Source organism: Coregonus clupeaformis, chromosome 14 (genome assembly GCF_020615455.1).
Source record: "Coregonus clupeaformis isolate EN_2021a chromosome 14, ASM2061545v1, whole genome shotgun sequence".
Classification (NCBI taxonomy): domain Eukaryota; kingdom Metazoa; phylum Chordata; class Actinopteri; order Salmoniformes; family Salmonidae; genus Coregonus; species Coregonus clupeaformis.
In genome coordinates, this window is record NC_059205.1 from 41,406,146 (window position 1) to 41,432,801 (window position 26,656).

At 42.8% G+C, this 26,656-nt stretch overlaps 1 protein-coding gene across 7 annotated transcripts in view; it reads right to left on the minus strand.

The window, feature by feature from the left end:
- Window positions 1-26,656, minus strand: part of LOC121580884 (extended synaptotagmin-2-B) — a 55,154-nt gene that overhangs the window by 15,198 nt on the left and 13,300 nt on the right. For 4 of the 7 annotated variants that reach the window (XM_041896018.2, XM_041896017.2, XM_041896015.2 and 1 more), the window contains exons 3-9: window positions 24,847-24,888; window positions 23,821-23,955; window positions 23,321-23,397; window positions 23,153-23,225; window positions 21,832-21,927; window positions 20,829-20,918; window positions 10,853-10,908 (exon numbers count right to left, since the gene is read on the minus strand). In XM_041896018.2, the coding sequence (XP_041751952.1) occupies window positions 10,853-10,908; window positions 20,829-20,918; window positions 21,832-21,927; window positions 23,153-23,225; window positions 23,321-23,397; window positions 23,821-23,955; window positions 24,847-24,888 (569 nt within the window). The remainder of the gene's footprint in view (window positions 1-10,852; window positions 10,909-20,828; window positions 20,919-21,831; window positions 21,928-23,152; window positions 23,226-23,320; window positions 23,398-23,820; window positions 23,956-24,846; window positions 24,889-26,656) is intronic. The other 3 variants (XM_041896021.2, XM_041896019.2, XM_041896016.2) reach the window with 1 other exon arrangement.

Genomic DNA, 26,656 nt, shown 5'->3' on the forward strand with positions numbered 1-26,656 from the left:
AAAATGTTCAATGTTGATTGTATGAATCTGAAACTTGTTGATTGATTTAATTACCTATGCATCTCATTAATTATATGTTGTTAGATTTTTTTATTATCACTTTACCCATCTTTATTTTGGTAAAATAACAAGCGTTTCAGATAAATAGAGGACTCTAGATGGAAATAATTCGTATAGACATTGCCATTGAGGTCTTCCACCATTTAAATGTAGCCAACTGGGTGGGGATTCCTATAGGTTGGGAGTGATCAGCCAATGATCGGAGAGCATTGTTTTCTTCAAATTGGGTTGCTTATGGTTTGTAAACCAAAGACTAAGGTAATATCCAGGAGCCAAGACCAAGATATATACCAGGACATTGGTCCCAAGATCCAGACCTAGACCCAGTGAGTTGAGACCATAACAAGTTAAAGCCCGAATTTATGTTGTTATCTTGAGTGCTCTCAAGACCAAGACCACTAGATCAAAAGTCCCTAGGCCCTTTCTTCAATTGTAAGAAACTCAAGTAAACTAAACTCGAGTACAGTGGAAAATATTAGAGTAGGGTACAGTACAGTAGAGCACAGAACAGTAGCACCGTACAGTAGAGTATAGTACAATATAGTAAAGTACAGTACAGTTTAGCACATTATAGATGTCTATGTTTTGCCAAAGATATGGCCAAAAAATTGCAGGGTAGGAACTGGTAGGAACATCTCAATACTCTACATTTTTCCTGAAGTGTGCACTTGTCTACTACCCACATAGTGGTCCTCCTTAGCTCAGTTGCATGGCGCATGCAACATAAAATTGGATATAGCCTCAATGGCACTGCACGTGCTGTCACTGAATCGTTAAAGGTACAGATACAAGGATGAGACCTCTATATACAGTATCTCTACGGGGTCAATTGTTTCGGTTGTGACCGTTTCAGTTTGGACAATTTTGATTTATTTTGGATTTTAAAGACTCCCCATAGCTAACATATGGCTGGCTATCTTTCATTTGGATAGATGTACATCCCAGCAAACATACACTACCAGTCACAAGTTTGGACACACCTACTCATTCAAGGGTTTTTCTTTATTTTTACATTGTAGAATAATAGCGAAGACATCAACACTATGACATAACACATATGGAATCATGCAGTAACCAAAAAAGTGTTAAACAAATCTAAATATATTTTATATTTGAGATTCTTCAAATAGCCACCCTTTGCCTTGATGACAGCTTTGCACAGTCTTGGCATTCTCTCAACCAGCTTCATGAGGTAGTCACCTGGAATGCATTTCAATTAACAGGTGTGCCTTCTTAAAAGATAACTTGTGGAATTTATTTCCTTCTTAATGCGTTTGAGCCAATCAGTTGTGTTGTGACAAGGTAGGGGGTATACAGAAGATGGCCCTATTTGGTAAAAGTCCAAATTATGGCAAGAACAGCTCAAATAAGCAAAAAGAAACGACAGTCCATCATTACTTTAAGACAGGAAGGTCAGTCAATACGGAGCATTTCAAGAACTTTGAAAGTGCAGTCGCAAAAACCATCTAGCGCTATGATGAAACTGGCTCTCATGAGGACCGCCAAAGAAATGGAAGACCCAGAGTTACCTCTGCTGCAGAGGATACGTTCATTAGAGTTACCAGCCTCAGAAATTGCAGCCCAAATAAATGCTTCACAGAGTTCAAGTCACAGACACATCTCAACATCAACTGTTCAGAGGGGACTGCGTGAATCAGGCCTTCATGGTCTAATTGCTGCAAAGAAACCACTACTAAAGGACACCAATAAGATGAAGAGACCTGCTTGGGCCAAGAAACACGAGCAATGGACATTAGACCGGTGGAAATGTGTCCTTTGGTCTGGAGTCCAAATTGGAGATTTTTCTTTACAACCGCTGTGTCTTTGTGAGATGCGGTGTGGGTGAACGGATGATCTCCGCATGTGTAGTTCCCATCGTAAAGCATGGAGGAGGAGGTGTTATGGTGTGGGGATGCTTTGCTGGTGACACTATCTGTGATTTATTTAGAATTCAAGGCACACTTAACCAGCGAGGCTACCACAGCATTCTGCAGCGATACGCCTTCCCATCTGGTTTGGGCTTAGTGGGACTATCATTTGTTTTTCAACAGGACAATGACCCAACACACCTCCAGGCTGTGTAAGGGCTATTTTGCCAAGAAGGAGAGTGATGTAGTGCTGCATCAGATGACCTGGCCCCCACAATCCCCCGACCTCAACCCAACTGAGATGGTTTGGGATGAGTTGGACCGCAGAGTGAAGGAAAAGCAGCCAAAAAGTGCTCAGCATATGTGGGAACTCCTTCAAGACTGTTGGAAAAGCATTCCAGGTGAAGCTGGTTGAGAGAATGCCAAGATTGTGCAAAGCTGTCATCAAGGCAAAGGGTGGCTATTAGAAGAATCTCAAATATAAAATATATTTAGATTTGTTTAACACTTTTTTGGTTACTACATGATTCCATATGTGTTATTTCATAGTTTGTATGTCTTCACTATTATTCTACAGTGTAGAAAATAGTAAAAATAAAGAAAAACCCTTGAATGAGTAGGTGTGTCCAAACGTTTGACTGTTACTGTATATTTTAGTCCCAAAACCATACTTTACATATTTCTTGATATATTAGATGTTCGGTAGTGACACTTCTTAAAAATACATTAATATTTACCAACTTGTTAACTCATTTTCTCCTAAATGTTTGCAGAAAGACTACTCACCATGTGGCCATAGTGGAGATGGGTGCAATCCCATCACCTGGTGATATTTGTAGGGTTGTAGCTTAAAGCACATTCATTCTACAGTCTTTTAAAGTTTGTATTTCGGTAGTGGGGACAGCGTTTTTCAGAAAAATATGTTTAAAAATAAATAAAACAAATAATTAGATCAGTATCATTCAATGTAATAATAGAACAACTCAAGATGTATTTTTTTTAATGAAGTTAAGGAATCAGGGTTTGGGACAGCCACTTCTCAATAGAAATAGGTGTATAAACAATGACATTGTACAATATTAATTTAACAATATATTTGATATTGCCTTGGATTGAATTAGAACACATCAAGTTGCAAATAAAGGTCCTAAGTTTGGAGACTTAACTGTTTAAAAAAAGGGTCTTCCCAGCAGCATACAGGCCATCACAGGGAAATACCCAGTCAGCAGATGGGTGCAATGTTCCATCAAATATTTCTCAGCACTGAGAGAATTTCAGGTCTGCTGAGCGCATACTTGAACATTGTGAAAATTCTGTGCAACTTCCGGCAGGCATTTACTGTGAACACTGAGGCTGTACCCACCTTAATTTACTGTTTTAACAGTGGCCAAGTAGGCTGCTGTGGCTACTTGATCATAATGTATGCCTACCAGAGTGGCCTACCATAAAATAACTATGGAGAAAATGCATCCCATAACATTTTAACATGGAAATAACGGTTCTATCATTCAGCCTACAGTAGCAGCCAATGTGTGGTGTTCAACGTAGGCCTACATTCCATGAGACTTTTATTTTATTTTTTTACATGCAGGGCTTGACATTAACCTGTTTATCCACTTGTTCTTCAGACAAAGAGGTGACTGAACATTTTGTTGTGTTGTTTGATGCAAGAAACCACTTTACAAAATAAAATGCATTATTATTCCCATACCATTATTACAGAGAATCAGACAAATTATGCTACCCTCTGCCTATTGGCTAATTAGCATATTCACGCCTGTCTCAAAATACAACACTGCCCCTTTAAGACATAAAAAAAGCTCTTAACCTGACTCGCTTTTCAAAGACGGCTAGAAATGTTCACATTTTGTGCACTTGTAGGAAGCAATCACTCCCACATTTCCGACTATAAATTATCTATAACTGGGCTAATAACTCACTAACTAGCAAAGGATATGAACAAATGTGCACACGTGGCTACATGCAGCTCTCGCTTTGAGCTCAAAACAAGCGCATAATAAATTGCGACCGCTCATGCTGTAAAACAATCCAGTTCAAAGTGAATGGCACAAATCCATATACGGCAATGGTTTATTTGCATATAGGCCTACTGCAGCTCTGATTGGTTATGGTGCACCGGTCTGTGTAGAGTACGGGCCTGAGTCAATGCAAAATAATCCTACTCCGATGCGCTCTGCCTACAACAAAATCTCTTGCATAGTTCGTTTTATTTTGGTATGTTGCATTGAAAGTGGCTAATATTGCGTTGATTCGATCACAATTCCCACAGTATAGGGAAACGTTGATAGTGCTAATGGGGAAAACTCTAGAAAATTGAGTGAAGTTCAATCTCGTGCTTCTCTGCGTGGGCTGATATTTCTTCTGCACGGCAGTCTCTGGGAGCTCCCAGGGCAGCTTAGAGGGAACATTGGATGGGTGGTGAGTGTTGGATGGGTTGGGGAGTTGGGGGGTGTAGCCCTATACAACTCTGACCTTCTATTGGCAGGTGTAGAGCAGGGGGGAGGGGTCACCGTCTATGCCCCAAATGGCACCCTATCCCCCATAGTGCACTACTTTTGACCAGAACCCAATGGGGCCTGGTCAAAAGTAGTGCACTATATTGGAAATAGGGTGCCATTTGAGATTAACCCTATGTGTCACTATGTGTGACAGCAGAAGTCAAGGGCACTGTCACAGTCTGAAGTCCAGAGGCCCAACCTCCCTCCCTGCCCCCACCCCCACCTCTGACTCATACTTTAGACATGTGCCAAGAGACATTACACTACTAGACATGTGACAGCGGTGTGCACACACACAAACTTCTCAATTTACTAATAGTCTATTTATGAGCTCAGTGTAGTATCCCACAAGTTAACCACGACTTCCAATGGCTCCACTACTAATCCTTACAGGAAATGGATATCCTGTATTTAAATTAATATAAGCCCTGTATGTATTTCAACTGGAGCCAAGACAAAGCTTATCGTAAAGGGGGAATCCAAACCACAGTCAATGTTATGTTTTTCTAATGACCACTAGATGGCAGCATTGTAGTGAATGGAGAACTCCCTAAGTGGGTGTGTTATTCCCTCAGAGCTGGGTTTAATGGTGCAGCCAGGCCTCCCCCATCCCGTCCTCAAGATTCCTCTGAGGTTACGACATATTCTATCATGTCTATAAAAGGAGGTTGTTTTTGGTGCTGGGAAAAAGTGTGGATGTGAAATATGTGGAGGCCAGCACGCCCATTTCTGGGTTTCTTGCAGAAGGAATGTATTAATTGCTTGTGTTCAACTGCAATTCACTCAAATTATAATTGATAACATATGTTAGTGACTTAGCATTTTATCCTATTTCCTTCCTTTTTGTCTGTTTGTAGGAAAAGATAAGCTACAATTCAACTTTTCAGACTTTATACTTTCTGAGCATGTCTGTGTGTTGGGGGAGGAGGAGTGACAACTTCCATTTCAAGAATGGTCCCAGACAGGGGCCAAACACACACACACTTAGGGGTAACCTAAGATGCCTGCTGTTTTGAGTGTGAGATGAAAATCATACCAGAGGAAATGTGAGCCTCATACACAGAACCCCATGTATGTTCACACACACACACACTCATGGTAAGCAAAGCTACAATTAAACTTTTCAGACTCTTTAGACTTTCAGAGATTGTCTGTGTGTTGGGGGGAGCGGGGGGAGGCACAACTGTGTGTGTGTGTGAGAGAGAGTGTGAGTGTGTGTGTGTAAGGCAAGGCCAGTTTCAGGTTGTTTCCTGCAAACCCATAGAAAGAGGAAGGCTACATTTCACAGGAAGGAGTCTCATTCCAAAACCAGAACAAAGAACACACCAGGCACTATACCTATTTGTTTAGTTGTGGACCTTGATCAGGGCACTTCACTTACTAACTATCAAACCACTGCCATATAGGCCTAAACATACAGGTAACTGCCAAAATAAAGGAAACACCAACATAAAGTGTCTTAATAGGGTGTTAGGACACCACGAGCTGACAGAACAGCGTCAATTAACCTTGGCATAGATTCTACAAGTGTCTGGAACTCTACTGAAGGTATGCGACACCATTCTTCCACAAGAAATTCCATAATTTTGTGTTTTGTTGATGGTGGTGGAAAACGCTGTCTCAGGTGCCGCTCCAGAATCTCCCACCAGTGTTCAATTGGGTTGATCTGGTGACTGAGACACACACACACACACACACACACCCTTTAAACACCCTTTGCTCCTTTGAGACCCCTCTTGCAAAGTCACTGAGATCTTGTCTTCTAGCCATGGTAGACAAAATAATAGGCAACTGGGCATTTTTATACATGACCCTAAGCATGATGGGATGTTAATTGCTTACTTAACTCAAGAACCACACCTGTGTGGAAGCACCTGCTTTCAATATACTTTGTATCCCTCATTTACTCAAGTGTTTCCTTTATTTTGGAAGTTATCTGTATCTCTGCATGGCTCTTCATATAATTAAGTATATTCAAAGGCCAAATATTCACTGTAGCATTTTAACACATATACCATCCAAGCTTCAAAACACACCCGTCTATTGAGTCACATGTCAACTTCTCTGACCACTCCATCATCAACTTCTATAAATATCAACACTTAGATCAAATAAACAAGTTACAATCCCCATTCTAATCTATTCATTAATTTAATCATTTCAATAGCAGCCCTAAGGGATTCCAGGGGCTTTTCAGGAGGAGGGCTAACTCGGTTTAGATGACTATTTATAGTTTAAAGCCATCAGAAACAAAGGAAGCTGGAGGACCCATTTCATTACAATGGGGATCCTGTCTGCATGGTTAGGGAAAGGAAAGGTGATACCTAGTCAGTTGCACAACTGAATGCATTCAACTGAAATGTGTCTTCCGCATTTAACCCACCCTCTGAATCAGAGTGGTGCATGGGGCTGACTTAATCAACATCATAGGCACCCGGGGAGCAGTTGCTGTTGGGGGTTAACTGCCTTGTTCAAGGGCAGAACGACTGATTTTTACCTTGCCGGCTCTGGGATTCGATCCAGCAACCTTCCAGTGGCCCAATGCTCATACCCGCTAGGCTACCGGCCGCCCAGTTAGTTGCTCATTTTCTTCTCTCATGTGACTTTAACAGTATTTTCCATGGAGACCACCCTTGACAACACTATTCACACTGTATATACAATGGTCCATTTAGCTTTGTTTCATTTGATCCCACTTTTGGGATAAGTGAGTATATCACTTGCTGACAGTGACAGCATTTGACAGAACTTGAATGGTGAGACGTTGAAACAAGGCATGGGGTCCAGTAGTATATGAATGTGCTAGCTTCTTGTCCTCTAATTGCACGCCCTCCACCACATGGCTGCTTTGCTTAGAGCTGTAAATGAATGACCTCATGGTGCTGTGACCTCACAGTGGTGTAGGACTACTTTTAACATGCAGCTACAGGGCCAGCATTCCAAATGGCACCCTATTCCCTATGGGCCCTGGTCAAAAGTAGTGCACTTTATAGGGAATAATAATAATAATAATAATAATATTATGCCATTTAGCAGACGCTTTTATCCAAAGCGACTTACAGTCATGCGTGCATACATTTTTTTTTTTTTGTGTATGGGTGGTCCCGGGGATCGAACCCACTACCTTAGCGTTACAAGCGCCGTGCTCTACCAGCTGAGCTACAGAGGACCACCGAATAGGGTGTCATTTGGGACACAGAAGGGAGAGCTATGCTGACAATTCTCCCTCCACATCCCTCACAGACTGCAGCTCTGTCTGAGAGAGTGGACTGGCCTGTTAGTAAGTTATACCTGCCATGGTGTCATTACCGACATACAGTAAAATGCTACTAACATGTACGCATACACGTGCCATACAAGCACGGGCGTGCGCATATACGCACACTCCCTCCCTCCCTCCCTCCAGCCCTGAAAGCGGCCACCTGGCTCTCTCTCGCCACAACAATGAGGCCTTCATGTTAATGTTCCCTAGTGCCTGACTGTTTGTGCTGCCTGGTCTGCGTCCAAAATGGCATCCTATTCCCAGGGCCTGGTCAAAAGTAGTGCACTAGGGAATAGGGTGTCATTTGAGACGCATCCATGGTTGTCATCGCTCGAGGTACAGAGCTGTTTTCAAGCCTGACATAGGAGCCATCAACAGCCAAGTAAACCTTAGCCTTTAGGCTCTCACTGACACAATTAACTTCATGATATAGATACCTTTCCCCTCCTCCTCTACCGCCTCCCTTCATCCCTGGTAATTGGTGATCACATTAAAAAACTGTTGCCTCTAATCTATTAGCCTATTTGGACTGATAACAAGGTGTATGTCCAAAATGGCACCCTATTCCCTTTATAGTGCACTACTTTTTACCAGGACTCATAGAGCTCTGGTCAAAAGTAGTGCACACTCTAGGGAATAGGGGTGCCATTTGGGACGCCAACACAAGAATACAATACAGATGCCCATTTACTGTTAATGTTTACTGTAACTGTAGACAACACCCTCTGAGTAAACCAATATCAGAGCTCATTTCCCTACCATACCTACAGTTGAAGTCGGAAGTTTACATACACTTAGGTTGGAGTCATTAAAACTCATTTTTCAACCACTCCACAAATGTCTTGTTAACAAACTATAGTTTTGGCAAGTTGGTTAGGACATCTACTTTGTGCATGACACAAGTAATTTTTCCAACAATTGTTTACAGACAGATCATTTAACTTATAATTCACTGTATCACAATTCCAGTGGGTCAGAAGTTGACATACACTAAGTTGACTGTGCCTTTAAACAGCTTGGAAAATTCCAGAAAATGATGTCATGGCTTTAGAAGCTTCTGATAGGCTAATTGACATCATTTGAGTCAATTGGAGGTGTACCTGTGGATGTATTTCAAGGCCTACCTTCAAACTCAGTGCCTCTTTGCTTGACATCATGGGAAAATCAAAAGAAATCAGCCAAGACCTCAGAAAAAAAATGGTAGACCTCCACAAGTCTGGTTCATCCTTGGGAGCAATTTCCAAACGCCTGAAGGTACCACGTTCATCTGTACAAACAATAGTACGCAAGTATAAACACCATGGGACCACGCAGCCGTCATACCGCTCAGGAAGGAGCCGCGTTCTGTCTCCTAGAGATGAACGTACTTTGGTGCGAAAAGTGCAAATAAATCCCAGAACAACAGCAAAGGACCTTGTGAAGATGCTGGAGGAAACAGGTACAAAAGTATCTATATCCACAGTAAAACGAGTCCTATATCGACATAACCTGAAAGGCCGCTCAGCAAGGAAGAAGCCACTGCTCCAAAACCGCCATAAAAAAGCCAGACTACGATTTGCAACTGCACATGGGGACAAAGATCTTACTTTTTGGAGAAATGTCCTCTGGTCTGATGAAACAAAAATATAACTGTTTGGCCATAATGACCATCATTATGTTTGGAGGAAAAAGGAGGTTGCTTGCAAGCCAAAGCACACCATCCCAACCGTGAAGCACGGGGGTGGCAGCATCATGCTGTGGGGGTGCTTTGCTGGAGGAGGGATTGGTGGACTTCACAAAATAGATGGCATCATGAGGAAGGAAAATTATGTGGATATATTGAAGCAACATCTCAAAACATCAGTCATGAAGTTAAAGCTTGGTCGCAAATGGGTCTTCCAAATGGACAATGACCCCAAGCATACTTCCAAAGTTGTGACAAAATGGCTTAAGGACAACAAAGTCAAGGTATTGGAGTGGCCATCACAAAGCCCTGACCTCAATCCTATAGAACATTTGTGGGCAGAACTGAAAAAGCGTGTGCGAGCAAGGAGGCCTACAAACCTGACTCAGTTACACCAGCTCTGTCAGGAGGAATGGGCCAAAATTCACCCAACCTATTGTGGGAAGCTTGTGGAAGGCTACCCGAAACGTTTGACCCAAGTTAAACAACATAAAGGCAATGCTACCAAATACTAATTGAGTGTATGTAAACTTCTGACCCACTGGGAATGTAATGAAAGAAATAAAAGCTGAAATAAATCATTCTCTCTACTATTATTCTGACATTTCACATTCTTAAAATAAAGTGGTGATCCTAACTGACCTAAGACAGGGCATTTTTACTAGGATTAAATGTCAGGAATTGTGAAAAACTGAGTTTAAATGTATTTGGCTAAGGTGTATGTAAACTTCCGACTTCAACTGTATATTTAAACAATAAGGCATGAGGGGGTGTGGTATATGGCCAATATACCACTGCTAAGGGCTGTTCATAAGCACCACGCAACACAGAGTGTCTGGATCCAGCCCTTAGCCGTGGTATATTGGCCATATACCACAAACCCCTGAGGTGCCTTATTGCTATTATAAACTGATTACCAACGTAATTAGAGCAGTAAAAATAAATGTTTTGTCATACCCGTGGTATACGGTCTGATATACCACGGCTGTCAGCCAATCAGCATTCAGGGCTGGAACCACACAGTTTATAATGGGGGTTAGGCCAGTTCTAAACCACACCAGGATTGGGTGATATTTGGGGAGACCTCTTCTACGATATGTTACTCCAAATGTCGAGATATCCGATATAATCATTTAGCGCCGCTAATGACAAAATAATCCCAGACTGTGCAAATTGTGAAAAAATTTGGCTTAGTTCATTCATTTAGACTTCATTTTCAGCATATTAATACAGACTAACTGATAAATCTGCACAGTTTTGATTTGTAAAGTTCAAATAGAGTATAGTCTTGCACATCACAATACATTGTCCTGCTCTTCACAATATATCGTCAATATCAAATATACCGATATTATAGAGAGAGAGAGAGAGAGAGATAGAGAGAGAGAGAGAGAGAGAGAAGGGTGTGGTAGTGGTGACAGAAGCCATGTAATCGAGACCCATTACAAGCAGGGTTTGCAATCATGCAGTTGTCACTTACTTCAAGCCTGGAATGTCCAGCATATTTGTGAGGCCTGTCCAGTTTATATCCAGCAACTGGAAGAAAAAAAGAAAACATGCCTTAAGTGACAGACAAAAAACTACAACTTTGATAACCCCATACAAGGAGCACATGTTGTGGACCACAAACACAAGTCATTTTACAGTCATTTAATTTAGTAAGTGATTCCACAACTAGTTCCTGTCCTTGTACTCTGAACTTAGGGGGAGCATTCTCAATAGGAGGGCAGCAGCCTGCTCCATGGCCCTGCTAATCAATAAGACTGGCTATTTCAGTACACTAATGCAGAGAGGACATGTACAGTGAGGGAAAAAAGTATTTGATCCCCTGCTGATTTTGTACGTTTGCCCACTGACAAATACATGAATAGTCTGTAATTTTAATGGTAGGTTTATTTGAACAGTAAGAGACAGAATAACAACAAAAAAATCCAGAAAAAATGTTATATATTGATTTGCAATTTAATGAGGGAAATAAGTATTTGACCCCTCTGCAAAACATGACTTAGTACTTGGTGGCAAAACCCTTGTTGCCAATCACAGAGGTCAGACGTTTCTTGTAGTTGGCCACAAGGTTTGCACACATCTCAGGAGGGATTTTGTTCCACTCCTCTTTGCAGATCTTCTCCAAGTCATTAAGGTTTCGAGGCTGACGTTTGGCAACTCGAACCTTCAGCTCCCCACATATTTTCTATGGGATTAAGGTCTGGAGACTGGCTAGGCCACTCCAGGACCTTAATGTGCTTCTTCTTGAGCCACTCCTTTGTTGCCTTGGCCGTGTGTTTTGGGTCATTGTCATGCTGGAATACCCATCCATGACCCATTTTCAATGCTCTGGCTGAGGGAAAGATTTGACGGTACATGGCCCCGTCCATCGTCCTTTTGATGCGGTGAAGTTGTCCTGTCCCCTTAGCAGAAAAACACCCCCAAAGCATAATGTTTCCACCTCCATGTTTGATGGTGGGGATGGTGTTGTTGGGGTCATAGGCAGCATTCCTCCTCCTCCAAACACGGCGAGTTTAGTTGATGCCAAAGAGCTCGATTTTGGTCTCATCTGACCACAACACTTTCACTCAGTTCTCCTCTGAATCATTCAGATGTTCATTGGCAAACTTCAGACGGCCCTGTATATGTGCTTTCTTGAGCAGGGGGACCTTGCGGGCGCTGCAGGATTTCAGTCCTTCATGGCGTAGTGTGTTACCAATTGTTTTCTTGGTGACTATGGTCCCAGCTGCCTTGAGATCATTGACAAGATCCTCCCATGTAGTTCTGGGCTGATTCCTCACCATTCTCATGATCATTGCAACTCCACGAGGTGAGATCTTGCATGGAGCCCCAGGCCGAGGGAGATTGACAGTTCTTTTGTGTTTCTTCCATTTGCAAATAATCGCACCAACTGTTGTCACCTTCTCACCAAGCTGCTTGGCGATGGTCTTGTAGCCCATTCCAGCCTTGTGTAGGTCTACAATCTTGTCCCTGACATCCTTGGAGAGCTATTTAGTCTTGGCCATGGTGGAGAGTTTGGAATCTTATTGATTGATTGCTTCTGTGGACAAGTATCTTTTATACAGGTAACAAACTGAGATTAGGAGCACTCCATTTAAGAGCGCGCTCCTAATCTCAGCTCGTTACCTGTATAAAAGACACCTGGGAGCCAGAAATCTTTCTGATTGAGAGGGGGTCAAATACTTATTTCCCTCATTAAAATTCATATCAATTTATAACATTTTTGACATGTGTTTTTCTGGATGTCTTTGTTGTTATTCTGTCTCTCGCTGTTCAAATAAACCTACCATTAAAATTATAGATTGATAATTTCTTTGTCAGTGGGCAAACGTACAAAATCAGCAGGGGATCAAATACTTTTTTCCCTCACTGCCTTGGTCTGCATCACTGGTCTCCTAAGCACTGAATGATACAGCTACTGCAGCACATCTTTATGAGGTTTTAATCCAGCTACTGTTCTCATCTATCTAATCATTGTAATCAAATGTAATGAACTGATTAGAAATTAGGACAGAATAGCCAGACACAATAGGTGCAATAGCAATCGTTCAAATTGTTACATACAAGTTTAACAAAGCATAAACATTTGCAAAACTGAGAAAATAGAGACTAATCGACATTTGACATTGATGAGTTAGCTCCGTTTTAATAGGGGAAGCAATAGAGTAGACATATAGTAAATCAAAGTCAAAACAAAGGGAGTAATTTCAAAGCACTTTAAGATCGGTTCTCAGTGAATCATTATCAGGAGAAGAGGAATTTCCGATGGCTAAAATGCAGTAACTTGGAAGCAGCTCAACAACTAATGAAACCTCTCAGTCCATGATGAGTACAGTTTCCTAATAAAACAACAGTGCATTGATTCACAGCAGAATAAAAAAAAACTCCCCAAAATACATTAATTTGAGTTGGTTCTAACTGACATTTCCAGAGCAAGGCAATGATTTATACTTTACTATAGAAGACATTATCTACTTTTATCATGTCATATCTTTGAAGACCGCTAAAAATGACTGCTCCAGTATTTGGTAAAACAGTTATTACTTTGACCTGAACAGTGAACACGGACATTAACTTTAAATGTGCTGTCTAGAGCAGAAATGAGCATTGTCAAAAATAATGCAATACAGTACAGGCCCGGGAAACAGATATAAGGCTTCTAAGATTCTCACTACAAAAGGGCAAACTATACCGTATCAGTAACTGTTGACGTAATCAATACGTCATTTAGCAGACGCTCTTATCCAGGGAGGACTGTAGGCTGTACAGTATGTGGCAAGCATAGTCTGTATCCCAAATGGCACCCTTTTCCATATGTAGTCCTTTGCACTACTGTTGACCAGGGCTTTTGACCAGGGAATAAAGTGCCCTTTGTGTGGATTGGATTACAAAACAAATATTGTAACGCCAACTAGAAGTTTTCAGGACAATGAGTCTGTGAGCAGCAACAGTGCACTGCAGCATCACAATACTACACAGATTGCAAAACCACTCCGCACAATGACAAACATTTAGTAGGCTCAGGAATGAGTGTAGGCTTGGACAGTGTTCCAGGGTCATAAACGAAGGAATCAAACTCTCTGAGAATGCTGTGTCGTGACAGTCTATGGGAACGTAGCCCCGTGACCTGGCTAGCTATGTCACTGGGTTAGTCTGGCTGGTATGGTGAAACACCATGGGTGCACCCCAAATGGCACCCTATTCCCTATATAGTGCATTACTTTTGCATCCATTTGGGATGCAGCCCATGTCTTTCTCTGTGCCAGTAATCAAGCCAGGAGTCCTGCCCACTGAATCATAGGGCACTGAATGTCTCCATCTAGGCTACACTCTCTTACTTTATGAGTCATAGTTGCAATCAAGAAAACTTTATGATAGTTAAGCAATCTATGCCCATTACCTGGCACATCAAATTAACTTGTTTTCAGACAACTTAGTGTTCACATGATCTAAAAACAAAACCATTGACAGACATAGTGTTTGAATAGGGAGTGTAGGCCTAAACCAATTCTAGATAAGAATCAAGGCATTGTCACGTTAACGTTACCTACCACTTTTAGGATAGTCGAAACCTATTTACCATAAAAGGACTGTTATTAGTCAAATCAAATCACATTTTATTGGTCGCATCCACATATTTAGCAGATGTTATTGCAGGTGTAGTGAAATGCTTGTGTTCCTAGCTCCAACAGTCTACCAGTTGTCATGGTTACAAAATAAAGTAAACCAAACATGGGGTAATATGATGTCATGTCTCATGTGCCAGTGATCAGGGATATGCCTCTGAACTGTGGGATGTGTGTGTGTGTGTGTGTGTGTCAGGGGACACAGGGTGAGATTACGTTTCTAACTTTGTTCACGTTTAAGCTGCTCACTTAAGAATATCTGCAAAGCTGAGAAACAGGCCATTAAGCAGATCAGAATGTCAACATGTGGGTGATTTAAGATGAGGATTTGACTTGTAGCATACATAAGCACAGACGTGTTTAGTATGAAGAATAAAGCTGTTCAAGTACAGCTGAAAAATACCGTATAAATGTGTGTCTAAGGAACGAGAGAGCGTAATATAGCCTACGGCTAAATTCAGGCTTGTCAATCATTTATGTTTGTTCAATTGTCAACTGACATTTTCAAGAGACAAGAGGTGACATTCAAACATGTATTCTCCCACATCAAAACAAGTAGCTGCAGGCACAAGCTTTGACACGATTGTAGTCTGACTGCAACACAGCAACATTCTTTCCCATAAAGCTCTAATATAACCTAGCCCTAGCTTCACAAGCTGAACACGACACATTGTGCTGTAGTGTGATCATATTATTCAACTTTTAAAATCAATCCAGAGAACTCAGGCATCCTCAATTCTGGTAACATGAGCCCAAGCCAACCCAGTAATGTTTAAATGAGAAGCATGCCTACATACAACCAGGAAGAGTGAACTGAACCGACTTCACAGAGAACAAAGGCTGATTCACACCTACAGTGAGCTCCGAAAGTATTGGGACAGTGACTCATTTTTAGTTTTTCTTTGCCCTCCAGCAATTTGAAATTATACAATGACTATGAGGTTAAAGTGCAGACTGTCAGCTTTAATTTGAGGGTATTTCACCATTTAGAAATTACAGCACTTTTTGTACATAGTCCTCCCATTTTAGGTGACCAAAAGTATTGGGACAAATTCACTTACATGTGTATTAAAGTAGTAAAAAGTTAAGTATTTGGTCCCATATTCATCGCACGCAATGACTACATCAACCTTGTGACTCTACACATTTGTTGGATAGAAATGAATGGTAAATAATGTATTGTGTCATTTTGGAGTCACTTTCTGTCACGTTCGTTGAAGGACGGGTCAGACCAAGGCGCAGCGTGAAATGCGTACATGTTTATTAAACTAAATAAACACACGACAAAACAATAACCAACGACACGTGAAGTCCTAAGGTAACACACAACAAACCTTACACGGAACAAGATCCCACATCCCACTAGTGCCAATAGGCTGCCTAAGTATGGTCCCCAATCAGAGACAACGAGCGACAGCTGCCTCTGATTGGGAACCACACCGGCCAACATAGATCCACACATACTAGAATATACAACATAGAACATACACAACAAAGAATATTCACACCCTGACTCAACATATAAGCATCCCCTGAGTCAGGGCGTGACAGTACCCCCCCAAAGGTGCGGACTCCGACCGCACAACATAAACATAACAGGGTAGGGGCCGGGTGGGCAATCCGCCTCGGAGGCGGATCCGGCTCGGGGCGTGACGACCTCTCACTCTCCGCCTCCCTGTTGCGCCCCTGGTCTGGTCTGGAGCCGCTGCTTCCCCTCTCCTTCCTCCCACCCTACACCAGGCCCTGTCTGGACCCTGGTGTGGGAGACCCCGAACCTGGAGAGGGGCTGACGTCATGGTCTGGACTGGAGCCGCTGACCGGAGCTGGATCAGGCACCGGTGGAGCGGACTGCTCTGGCTCCGGAGTGGAACGGCTGACCGGAACTGGATCAGGCACCGGTGGAGCGGACTGCTCTGGCTCCGGAGTGGAGCAGCTGACCGGTGCGGATCAGGCACCGGTGGAACGGGCACGGGCCGTGCCGGACTGGACAAACGCACCACTGGTCTGGTGCGAGGGGCAGGAACGGGCCGGGCCGGACTGGCGACGCGCACCACTGGCTTGGTGCGAGGAGCAGGAACAGGCCGGGCCGGGCTGGCGACGCGCACCACTGGCTTGGTGCGAGGAGCAGGAACAGGCCGGGCCGGGCTGGCGACGCGCACCACTGGCTTGGTGCGAGGAGCAGGAACAGGACGGGCCGGGCTGGCTTGGTGCGAGGAGCAGGAACAGGCCGGGCCGGGCTGGCGACGCGCACCACTGGCTTGGTGCGAGGAGCAGGAACGGGCCGGGCCGGGCTGGCGACGCGCACCACAGGCTTGGTGCGGGGAGCAGGAACGGGTCGGGCCGTACTGGGAACACGCACCACTTGCTTGGTGCGAGGAGCAGGACTGGGTTCCTTTATTAACCCCCGCTCCTTCTGCTGCCTAACCAGCTCCTCTCACCGTGCCTCTACACTTTCCTTCTCCCTCTTAGCCTCCTGTAGCACCTCCCTCTGACCAAATAACTCCTGCTCCCTCTGAACCAATAGCCCCCGTAACATGGTGGCCTCCTCTCCTAACCTGCAGACCCGCCCTTTAACGGCCTCCTGCTGCCTCGTCGTCCACACCATGTGCCCCCCCAAAAAAATGTCTTGGGGTTGCCTCTCGGGTCTCCGTCGTCGGCACTGTTGGCGCCGTTTCTCCTCTCTATACCGGGCCACCACTGTCTCCTACCAAGGACGGCGATCCATCCCAGCCTGAATCTCCTCCCAAGTCCAGGATCCCTTACCATCCAGGATCTCCTCCCAGGTCCAGGCTGTCTTCTCCTGAACACGCTGCTTGGTCCTCGTTTGGTGGGATCTTCTGTCACGTTCGTTGAAGGACGGGTCAGACCAAGGCGCAGCGTGAAATGCGTACATGTTTATTAAACTAAATAAACACACGACAAAACAATAAACCAACGACACGTGAAGTCCTAAGGTAACACACAACAAACCTTACACGGAACAAGATCCCACAACCCACTAGTGCCAATAGATCCCACAACCCACTAGTGCTAAGTATGGTCCCCAATCAGAGACAACGAACGACAGGTGCCTCTGATTGGGAAACACACCGGCCAACATAGAACCATACATACTAGATCGACAAACAAAGACCAAACATAACAAGGAATATACACACCCTGACTCAACATATAAGCGTCCCCTGAGTCAGGGCGTGACACTTTCATTGTAAATAAGAATAGAATATGTTTCTAAACACCTCTACATTAATGTGGATGCTACCATGATTACAGATAATCCTGAATGAATCTTGAATAATGATGAGTGAGAAAGTTAGACGCACAAATATCATACCCCCCCAAAAATGCTAACGTCTCCTGTTATTGTAATGGTGAGAGGTTAGCGTATGAATTTTGTTTGTGTGTAACTTTCTCAATCATCATTATTCACAAGCTTGATGTAGTCGTGGCATGCTATGAATATGGGACCAAATACATAACTTTTTACTACTTTAATAAACATAAATGAATTTTTAACAATACTTTTGGTCCCCTAAAATGGGGGGACTATGTACAAAAAGTTCTGTAATTTCTAAACGGTTCACCTGATATGTATGAAAATACCCTCAAATGAAAGCTAACCTCATAGCCATTGTATCATTTCAAATCCAAAATGCTACAGTAAAGAGCCAAAACAAAAAAAATGGTGTCACTGTCCCAAAACATTTGGAGCTCACTGTATATCTCCTTGTTGTCTTGTCATGCAATGAGTGGCACATGATGCCTTACCCAAAATTACACAACAAAAAAACAGGACACACGAAGGAACGTTAGATAGTGATGACGAGAAGGAACATCAGATTGTGAGCATCAGGTGACGATGCTCTCAGCATTTGTTGAAGACATGTGCAGGGCATTTATATGATTTTCCTGTCTCCTGATATTGACCCAAATGAGTTTTACTGCCTGTTTTACAGCCTGCTCCATTGTTCTGACTGACTGCAGTAGTGATATAAAAAGCAGTGGCTGGCTGACTGACACTTAGGCTGCACAGCAAAACAAAGCACTGCCGGCTTTTATCTGGTGAGGCAGGGCGGGGTGGTAGAGTGTGCGTGCACTTCCTGCGTTCACCACTTAGTCTTCAGAATAGACCACACCACCACACCGTGCCAGCGTTTACAGGAACAGACAAACATGAACAGGCAGGGGCTTCTGCACAGGCACTGTCACTAAGCCTTCTGTATAACACAGGAACATACTGTACCTGGCTATACTAACTAGGCTAAGTCATAACTCCTAACAACAACCACCTAGTACCAGTAAAAAACATTGATTATCCAAAGATAATTGTTTTAACAACAACAACATTCAGTGCTGTTTATAGATGAGAGCACATGATAGGTATCTCGCTCTAATTACATGGATTGAACAAATATCCTCCGTTAGCCAGTGGAAAGAAAAGGTGGTTTCCTATTTGGTTATGACCGCATGGCAAGAGAATGCTGCAGCATCAAACCGTCCTGGTGAGGCCTTTTAGCCTGGCTGCACTGCTCTACTTTACTTTCAAACACACAGCCGCTACGCTACGTAACCACAGCAACGCCGCTCATGTTTCCACCACACTCTTGGCACGCTCCTCCCTCGCCCCCAGCCAGTCCTAAAGGGTGTCAGATACCTCACTGATGGTAGCTTGGAGAACAAACATGTACACAACTCAGGGGACAGATAGACTGTCTGTATGAAGGTACAGCGCTTTACAGGTAATAGCTTCTTCAAGGGGCGGTAAATTCAATACAAATTCGAGACAGGGTAGAGGGGTGGACCTTTCATTCATTCTTAAGAAAGTCTCCATGACTGGACTACAGGTCAGAGGCCATCGTGGAGAAGCACCATGGGCTCTATAGCAGTTTAGCCTGGTCCCAGATCTGTCAAGACAGCACAAACAGATCTTGGACCAGGTTAAAAACAGTCCAGCTGAGGAGAAGTAGCAGAGCTCCAGAGGCTAAAATAAGACTTAGACGTCTGCCACTCGAAATGACTCTCATTACACCCCAGTCTTTATCCCAGGACTTCTAACCAGACCTCTGACTACATCAGGGGGAAATAACAGATAGTTACTGTGGATCTGCCTCAGCCTGGTCTGTGTTTATAGGGATGATGACAGTCTCTATCCCTGATGCAACATATCTATTCAAACGGTACTGTATTATACTATATAAGTGCATCACAGCTCTGATACTAACAGTGAATTGGATTATGTTTTACAATGCGCGTACAGTTATAGACTGGCTGGGAAAATACGGGATACTATTGTAGTCATCAAGACTAGCAGGACTGGACTGTAAGGGTTGAGTCTGTGTGAAGATTATCAAGCTTAACTAACTGGCAATAAATAATTCAACTCTGCTCAGAGCATTGGACCAACACTAACTGACTCTAGTTCATTAAGGGGTTAAGATGTATTAGGCCAAGAGGGGAGAGTTATATAAGATGGTATAGACTGGATGTCCGGCTGATTTACCATAGACCTTTAATGAGTAATAATAAGGCAATGAGCATAGTTCCTCATGGAGGAAAATCTATATAAATCCTACCCAATGAGAAAGACGCAGCCTCGACTGCATAAGAGCACAGAGGAGACTTAAAATAAAGCCAATCTGCTCTCCCCACCCAGACACAGAGGCGATATGACCCAGACACAGAGGCGATACTTCCCAGACACAGAGCCTAGACGACCCATATCTTGAGAATAACAACACAGCAATGCTCTTTGAGACCCATAACTTCACATCACTAAAAATAAAACATCTATTGTCAAAAAGATAAATGACGAGTGACTACTGGACTGGTAATCAACACCACCTGAAACTATTATTACCTATCTAGGAAACATATTCAAGCTAATGTACCACAGTTCATTATCTTTTCAGTTGTAATGAATCCAACAGGAAGCTACAGTGCCCCCTCCTTGTCCTTTTACTGGAATGTATCATCCTCCTAAGGGACCCCATATCAAACCCTCAATCTATAACAGATGCTGACCCACAGGAAGACAGCAGTTAAAGAGCAGGGTGTGGACTAAGGCTGCGTCTCAAATGGCACACTATTCCCTATAAAGTGCACTACTTTTGTCCAGGGCCCATCAAAAGTAGTGCACTATATAGGGAATTGGTAGCCATTTGGGTTGCAGCCTAATTATAATTAGGCTTGGTGGGAATGGACTTTCTGGAACAGGAGCTCAATACAAAGTCCTTCACATCCAGCTGTCTGCAGACCATTGCCTCCTCAGAGGTTCGAACCACTGCAGTAGTTCTAGAATATGTCAAAATGGCTGCCAATACTTACAGGCTTCTTCAGGAAGAAAACGGACAGGGCTCCGATCAATGGCATGTCTCCGAGCAGGGGCTCCATCACGACCCTCAAGACACCGTGAAGCTGCAGAAAACATGCCAATCAGTGACTTTTCGATTGCAGAGCATTGTAACATACAATTTAGAGGTCTCTTTCTTATTACATAGGAAACAGTGGTACAATTCACTTTTGATTAATCTATTTCACAAATTACTGTCTTCTTGTTGTCTCAAGGAAAAGTCTGATCTGAGTTGTATTACTAAATGTTCCACTGCTTCCATTAGTATCCATCCTGACTGAAGTGACTCTTTACTCAGAAATGTAGAGACTGTCTAGAGCTCCAAATTTGGTTGCAAGCGCAAGCAATTAAACACAGAGTCATCCCTTAATCTTAAATGTAAAGTCCTCATATTTGGGGACCCTATTAGATTGTTTTATTCAATTCAGTCTGGTATGAGAACGGTAGTCCCTATCTGCAAAAGCAGGGTGTCTACGGAAAGCTGAGTATCTTGGCTGTTGATCGGTGACGTCAAATCTTTGGTGTGACTTACTACCATATATGGACATACATTTATAAGGGCAGGCCGAGCCGATGACTTCATTTCAAGATGGCTGCTACCTACATTCCGGTTAGCGTTGTGAAGCATAAACAAAATAAACATGGAATACGTTGATACACACCAAAAGCCACGACTCCACAGATCATGAGGATATCTTATTTGTCTGCCTGTGACCTACCGTTATTGATCACCAGCCCCGAGAGTCAAAATGTTTATTTTACACAACGTTTTCACCAAACATCTTACAAGGTAAGCTTCGATTTGGTCTGTGTTTGAGCTATAGCTACATGGGGGGTATCAAATTAATCATTAGGTCGGTAGGAACAAATCTAGCCTATTGCCAATGTTATCTGATGATGTATGACTTAAAGGCAACATCGAATGTCCACCAAGTGACTATATCTTTGCGCATCAAAAATATAATGTTGCCTGCTTACGCGCTGTAGCCATCCATTACACAGGGGATTGGCTACTATGCCACCTTGACAGTCTTGTAGCCAATGAGATAAGCTTTCCAGGGATATGCAGTTGACCTGGGTGGGACAAAGCAAGGCTTAGAACCTTTTAACATCCAGTGTGCAAAAACAGTGCAATTACCACATTCTGACACTTTGGAGAGGTTGAAAGGACACTTGAATGTACCCTGGATACCCCATAACACCACCACAATGTTTGAGTGAGTATGTAATAGCACTGGAATTATCTAATTTACAGACATATGCCACCTTGGAGAAGTTTAGGGACACTTGGAAACGTTCCGTGACCACAACGGACACAACTTACTAAAACATCTGCCCATTTCTAGTTGTTAGGTCTATCAATCCCATTTTTTTTCTGAAATTGTTCACATGTTGTGGAAGCCATCTGATGTGTTTCCAGCTCTAGTCATCAATAATTTAGTTATAGCTTGTCAATGAAAGATAATCAAAAACGGTTATTTTGTGTGTGCTTGATCTTGTGTATTCTGAACTATGTGTGTAACTCCTATTTATCTTCTGATAATTTCCTTATAATCTCCCAGATGTCTTCTTTCCAAATATTCATGTCAGAATCATGTAATTACACATGAATAGCAGTTACTTTTGGGTATGTCTATTTAGGTGGAAATCTACATTTTGCCATTACATTTATTAAATTGCAATGGAAATATAGGACATTTTCGATAACCATACTCCTATGTAGTCTTATTCTCACGTTTACTCAAAACAGTAGCTTGATCAGAATCAAAACAAAACAAATGTGGCAATCCGCAATCTCGTATAAGGGCTTCATTCTGAACACAACTGGTTACAGTGAAAAGCCAGTCATCTTTTAGGAGCCAACAAAACCGCCTGAAATCTGGACTGATTACAAAACAGCCTACTAGAGTGGACACATAGACCACCTGAGACTGCAGTCTCAAATCTGGCCAATCAGAATGGGTTCGCAATGATTACTGTAGGCTACCCTGCATACAACTGTCTCTCTCTCTGATCTCTGAACAGCAAATATGCTGGTGGTTTGCAAGGGCAATCTCTTGCAATATTGTATAATCACCTTTCACACTTATTTATGAAGTGTCAACATATTATGTGAAGAAAGAAAAACCAGTAGTTTACATAATGCATAGCCAAATATGGAGGTGGCTAATGGTTAGTCTCATGCACCAGACAGACTTTCATCAAGCTTGGGAGGTCTGGTATATCAACTTAATAGTGGGAGAAAGTCACAACATTTCTGAATAGAAAGTAGTGTTTGGTATACAAAACATGACTCTACCTGTATACTTTTTATACCAGCTCTGCAGTAGTATTTCTTGATGTCAACATCAATCTCTGTATTCCCAACAAAGCTGAAAAGATCAACAAAACCAATATGTCTTGATATACAATGATATAAAAAAATAACAAGTATCTCCAAATTGAACCACAGTGCATGTGACTATACCTAATCTCCAGGTCCATTATAATCTGTCGTTTGTCCACATTCTCAGTGTACACTTTGACCCCGTTCACCCTTAGTGGCTGTAGAGAGAGAAGGAGAGAAAGATGAAGGGAGAGAGGGAGAGAGAGGGGGGAGAGGATAGGATGACAAAGCAGGACCCACTGGTTGACAGGTGCCTCTGCATGCTCAAACCCAAAGAGGAAAACTGCTTGTCCAACCATACTTCAAGCATGTGTTCCCTAAGTTCCCTTACAAGGTTAACAAGTTTGAAAACTTACATGCAGGAAAAATTGCTGGACATTGTTGATATGGCTAATGACTGTAAACACAACAATAAACACCTATGAACTATATTATACAGACTAAACACCTACAGTATATAACAAGATATAGAACACTTTCCACACTGCTTGACATACCATTGGGAACATAACTAACAGTAACATTGACCGCATAACTCATCACTGGAAACATACATGCATATCTAAATGCCTCAGTCTCACCTTGTCCCCCATGTCGATCTTGGTGAAGCAGAAGGAGCTGAGGTGAGCGTTAGCCCCCTTCACAGCCGGCTCAATGGTCTCTCTGAACAGCTTGTCAACAAACTGACAGATGTACGGCCACATCTGTTTCACTGTCTGGGGAGGGAGACAGAGAGGAAGACTCAGGGTTACACAGGTCATATTCTCAAAGCTCAATATCTGCCAGAGACACTACACAGGTAATGGCCCTGTTCTCTGTATGGTTTGATTTAATAAGACTAACTGTTGAATTAAGATAAGAAATACTTTCTTAATCCCAGCATAATTTTGTCATAGATAACAGGTAGGAAATGCCCTCATAATTACCTACCACACATACCATTACCTCAACTGACACATCTATTTGGTTTGGGTGTGGCCCTACTGTAGTTTATGGGCTCTACTTTAAGTACTGACGCATGAGCTCCTTACCACATAAGCCTACTACAAAAACAATAGCATCTATAACACTCCTGCAGAACAAATAGAGGTCATGAAAGCAGACTTTTCTCGTTTTATTATCTAATGTGTCTTTAAAACATTGTGGACTAAATCCCTATAAGTCTGTTTTTTACAGTAGTAACTGTAAGAGTAATGGCTCCTCCCACTTCCTGGAGTTCGAAGGGTCCCCAGAGAGGCTGGTACTGGAGCTGGGTTAGCAGAGCTCCAGATAAGGGCCTATTTATAAGAGGCTGCTGCCCGCTCCCGCCCGCCTTCCTGCCTCCACACAGTAACAATTATCTAGAGCAGGGAAAGTTGGTATTAGACCGGGTTCAAATACTATTTGAAATCATTTCAAATACGTTATCTGTGCTTGACTGAGCTTGCCTGGCTTGATGGACCAATAGGATAGTCCCAAAACTGCAAAAACCATCTGGCACTCTAGGCAGTCTAGATCAAACGCTCAAAGTATTTGAACGATTTTCAACATATTTGAAAGATCGTCTTTGAACCCAGGTCTGGTTGGGGTACTGTAGGACACCGCACTGCAGTGAAGATGTTCAGTACCTTGTTGAGCCATTCCACTCTCTCCACATCTGGAAAATGAACCTGGAATGAAGAGAATAATGGCTCAGTTCATATTCGTTCAATATGTGGGCTGTATGAAGAGATGCTGTGGGGTAGATGAAAACAATGTCTCATTACTGGTTGGTCAACAGTGTTTGACATTGAAAAAGACATTCAATAAAGACTATAGAAGCAATAGACAGTAACACAACTGACAGATTGACAGGATGAATCAAACCAAATGTGTCACATTCTTCGTAAACAGGTGTAGACTAACAGTGAAATGCTTACTTAAGGGCCCTTCCCAACAATGCAGAGATCTTTTTTTTTTTTATAATAGCAAAATAATAACAGAAGGAATAAATAGTAACGATAACTTGGCTATATAAACGGGATACACCTGTACCTTGAGTTGTATGATGATTGTATACTACTAATACAGTCTGATTACACCTATATGAAACATAACATATCACTTTTGTTTGGTTTGGTGGTAGTGTTTTATGGCGCTATCCAGGTCAAGGTCCAGCTGGAGTCATCTCCCTGAACAATTCCTGTAATCGTTCAAGGCAAACCAGGCACTGTTACAGTACACAAAACAGCCCAAACAATATGAGAGCCCTCTGACATCTGCAGTACTGTACACAGCCCAGACACAGCAGAGTAGATAGACACAACCAGAGTAGATAGACACAACCAGAGTAGATAGACACAACCAGAGTAGATAGACACAACCAGAGTAGATAGACACAACCAGAGTAGATAGACACAACCAGAGTAGATAGAAAACCCTTCCCACTTTTCTCCAAACAAAAACCTCAACATTAAATCTTCTTATTATAGCGCTTTGATATCTGTGCCTGTCTAGGAAAGACGAGGAAGGTGAAGATGAAAATTATGATGATGATGTGGATTTAAAGCAGCACATCTAAAGCTCAGAGAGGAGGAAAGGGCTGATTCTGAGCATTAATTCACAGACAAGGCTGAAGTAATTGGTGTCTCAGGCTGACAGCATGAGAACAGCACCAAGCCGCTCAGAGATTGCTGAGGCAGGGAGTCGACTGTGACAGATACGCAGTTGGATTTACATAACTACCAGACAGACAGAGCTTCTGCAGGCAGGCTTAGGCTGAGTCCCAAATGGTACACTATTCCCTATATATAGTGCACTACTTTTGTAGTAGTGCAATATATAGGGAATAGGGCGCCTTTGGGAATGCACAAACAGTCACGCCTCACACACACACTCGGCTGTTCAGAGAGCAACCCTGGGCTCATATTGAGGCAGAGCGAGTAATTCAATGTGCACTGGGCAGGGTCCTTATGATGTACTCGACACAGTCTACATCAGTTCATCGATGAAAGGAACCATATCATAGTAGTGGTGAAGTGTTACTTAAACTAGCATTGATGTGTATTGATGTGTATGTTTGGCTCATCTGTAAGAGTCTCAGCATGACTCCCTGTCCTGTCAAAATAAAGGCTAAAGCCCTAGTGTAGTCAAAAAATGAGATTTTCATGTGTTTTATATACACTGAGTATACAAAATATTAGGAAGACCTTCCGAATATTGAGTTGCACCCCCCTTTGCCCTTAGATCAGTCTGAGTTTGTCAGGGAATGGACTCAACAAGGTCTCGAAAGCATTCCACAAGGATGCTGGCCCAGGTTGACCCCAATGCTTCACACAGTTGTGCCAAGTTGTCCTTTGGGTGGTGGACCATTCTTGATGCACACGGGAAACTGTTGAGCGTGAAAAACCCAGCAGAATTACAGTTCTTAACACATTCAAACCAGTACGCCTGGCACCT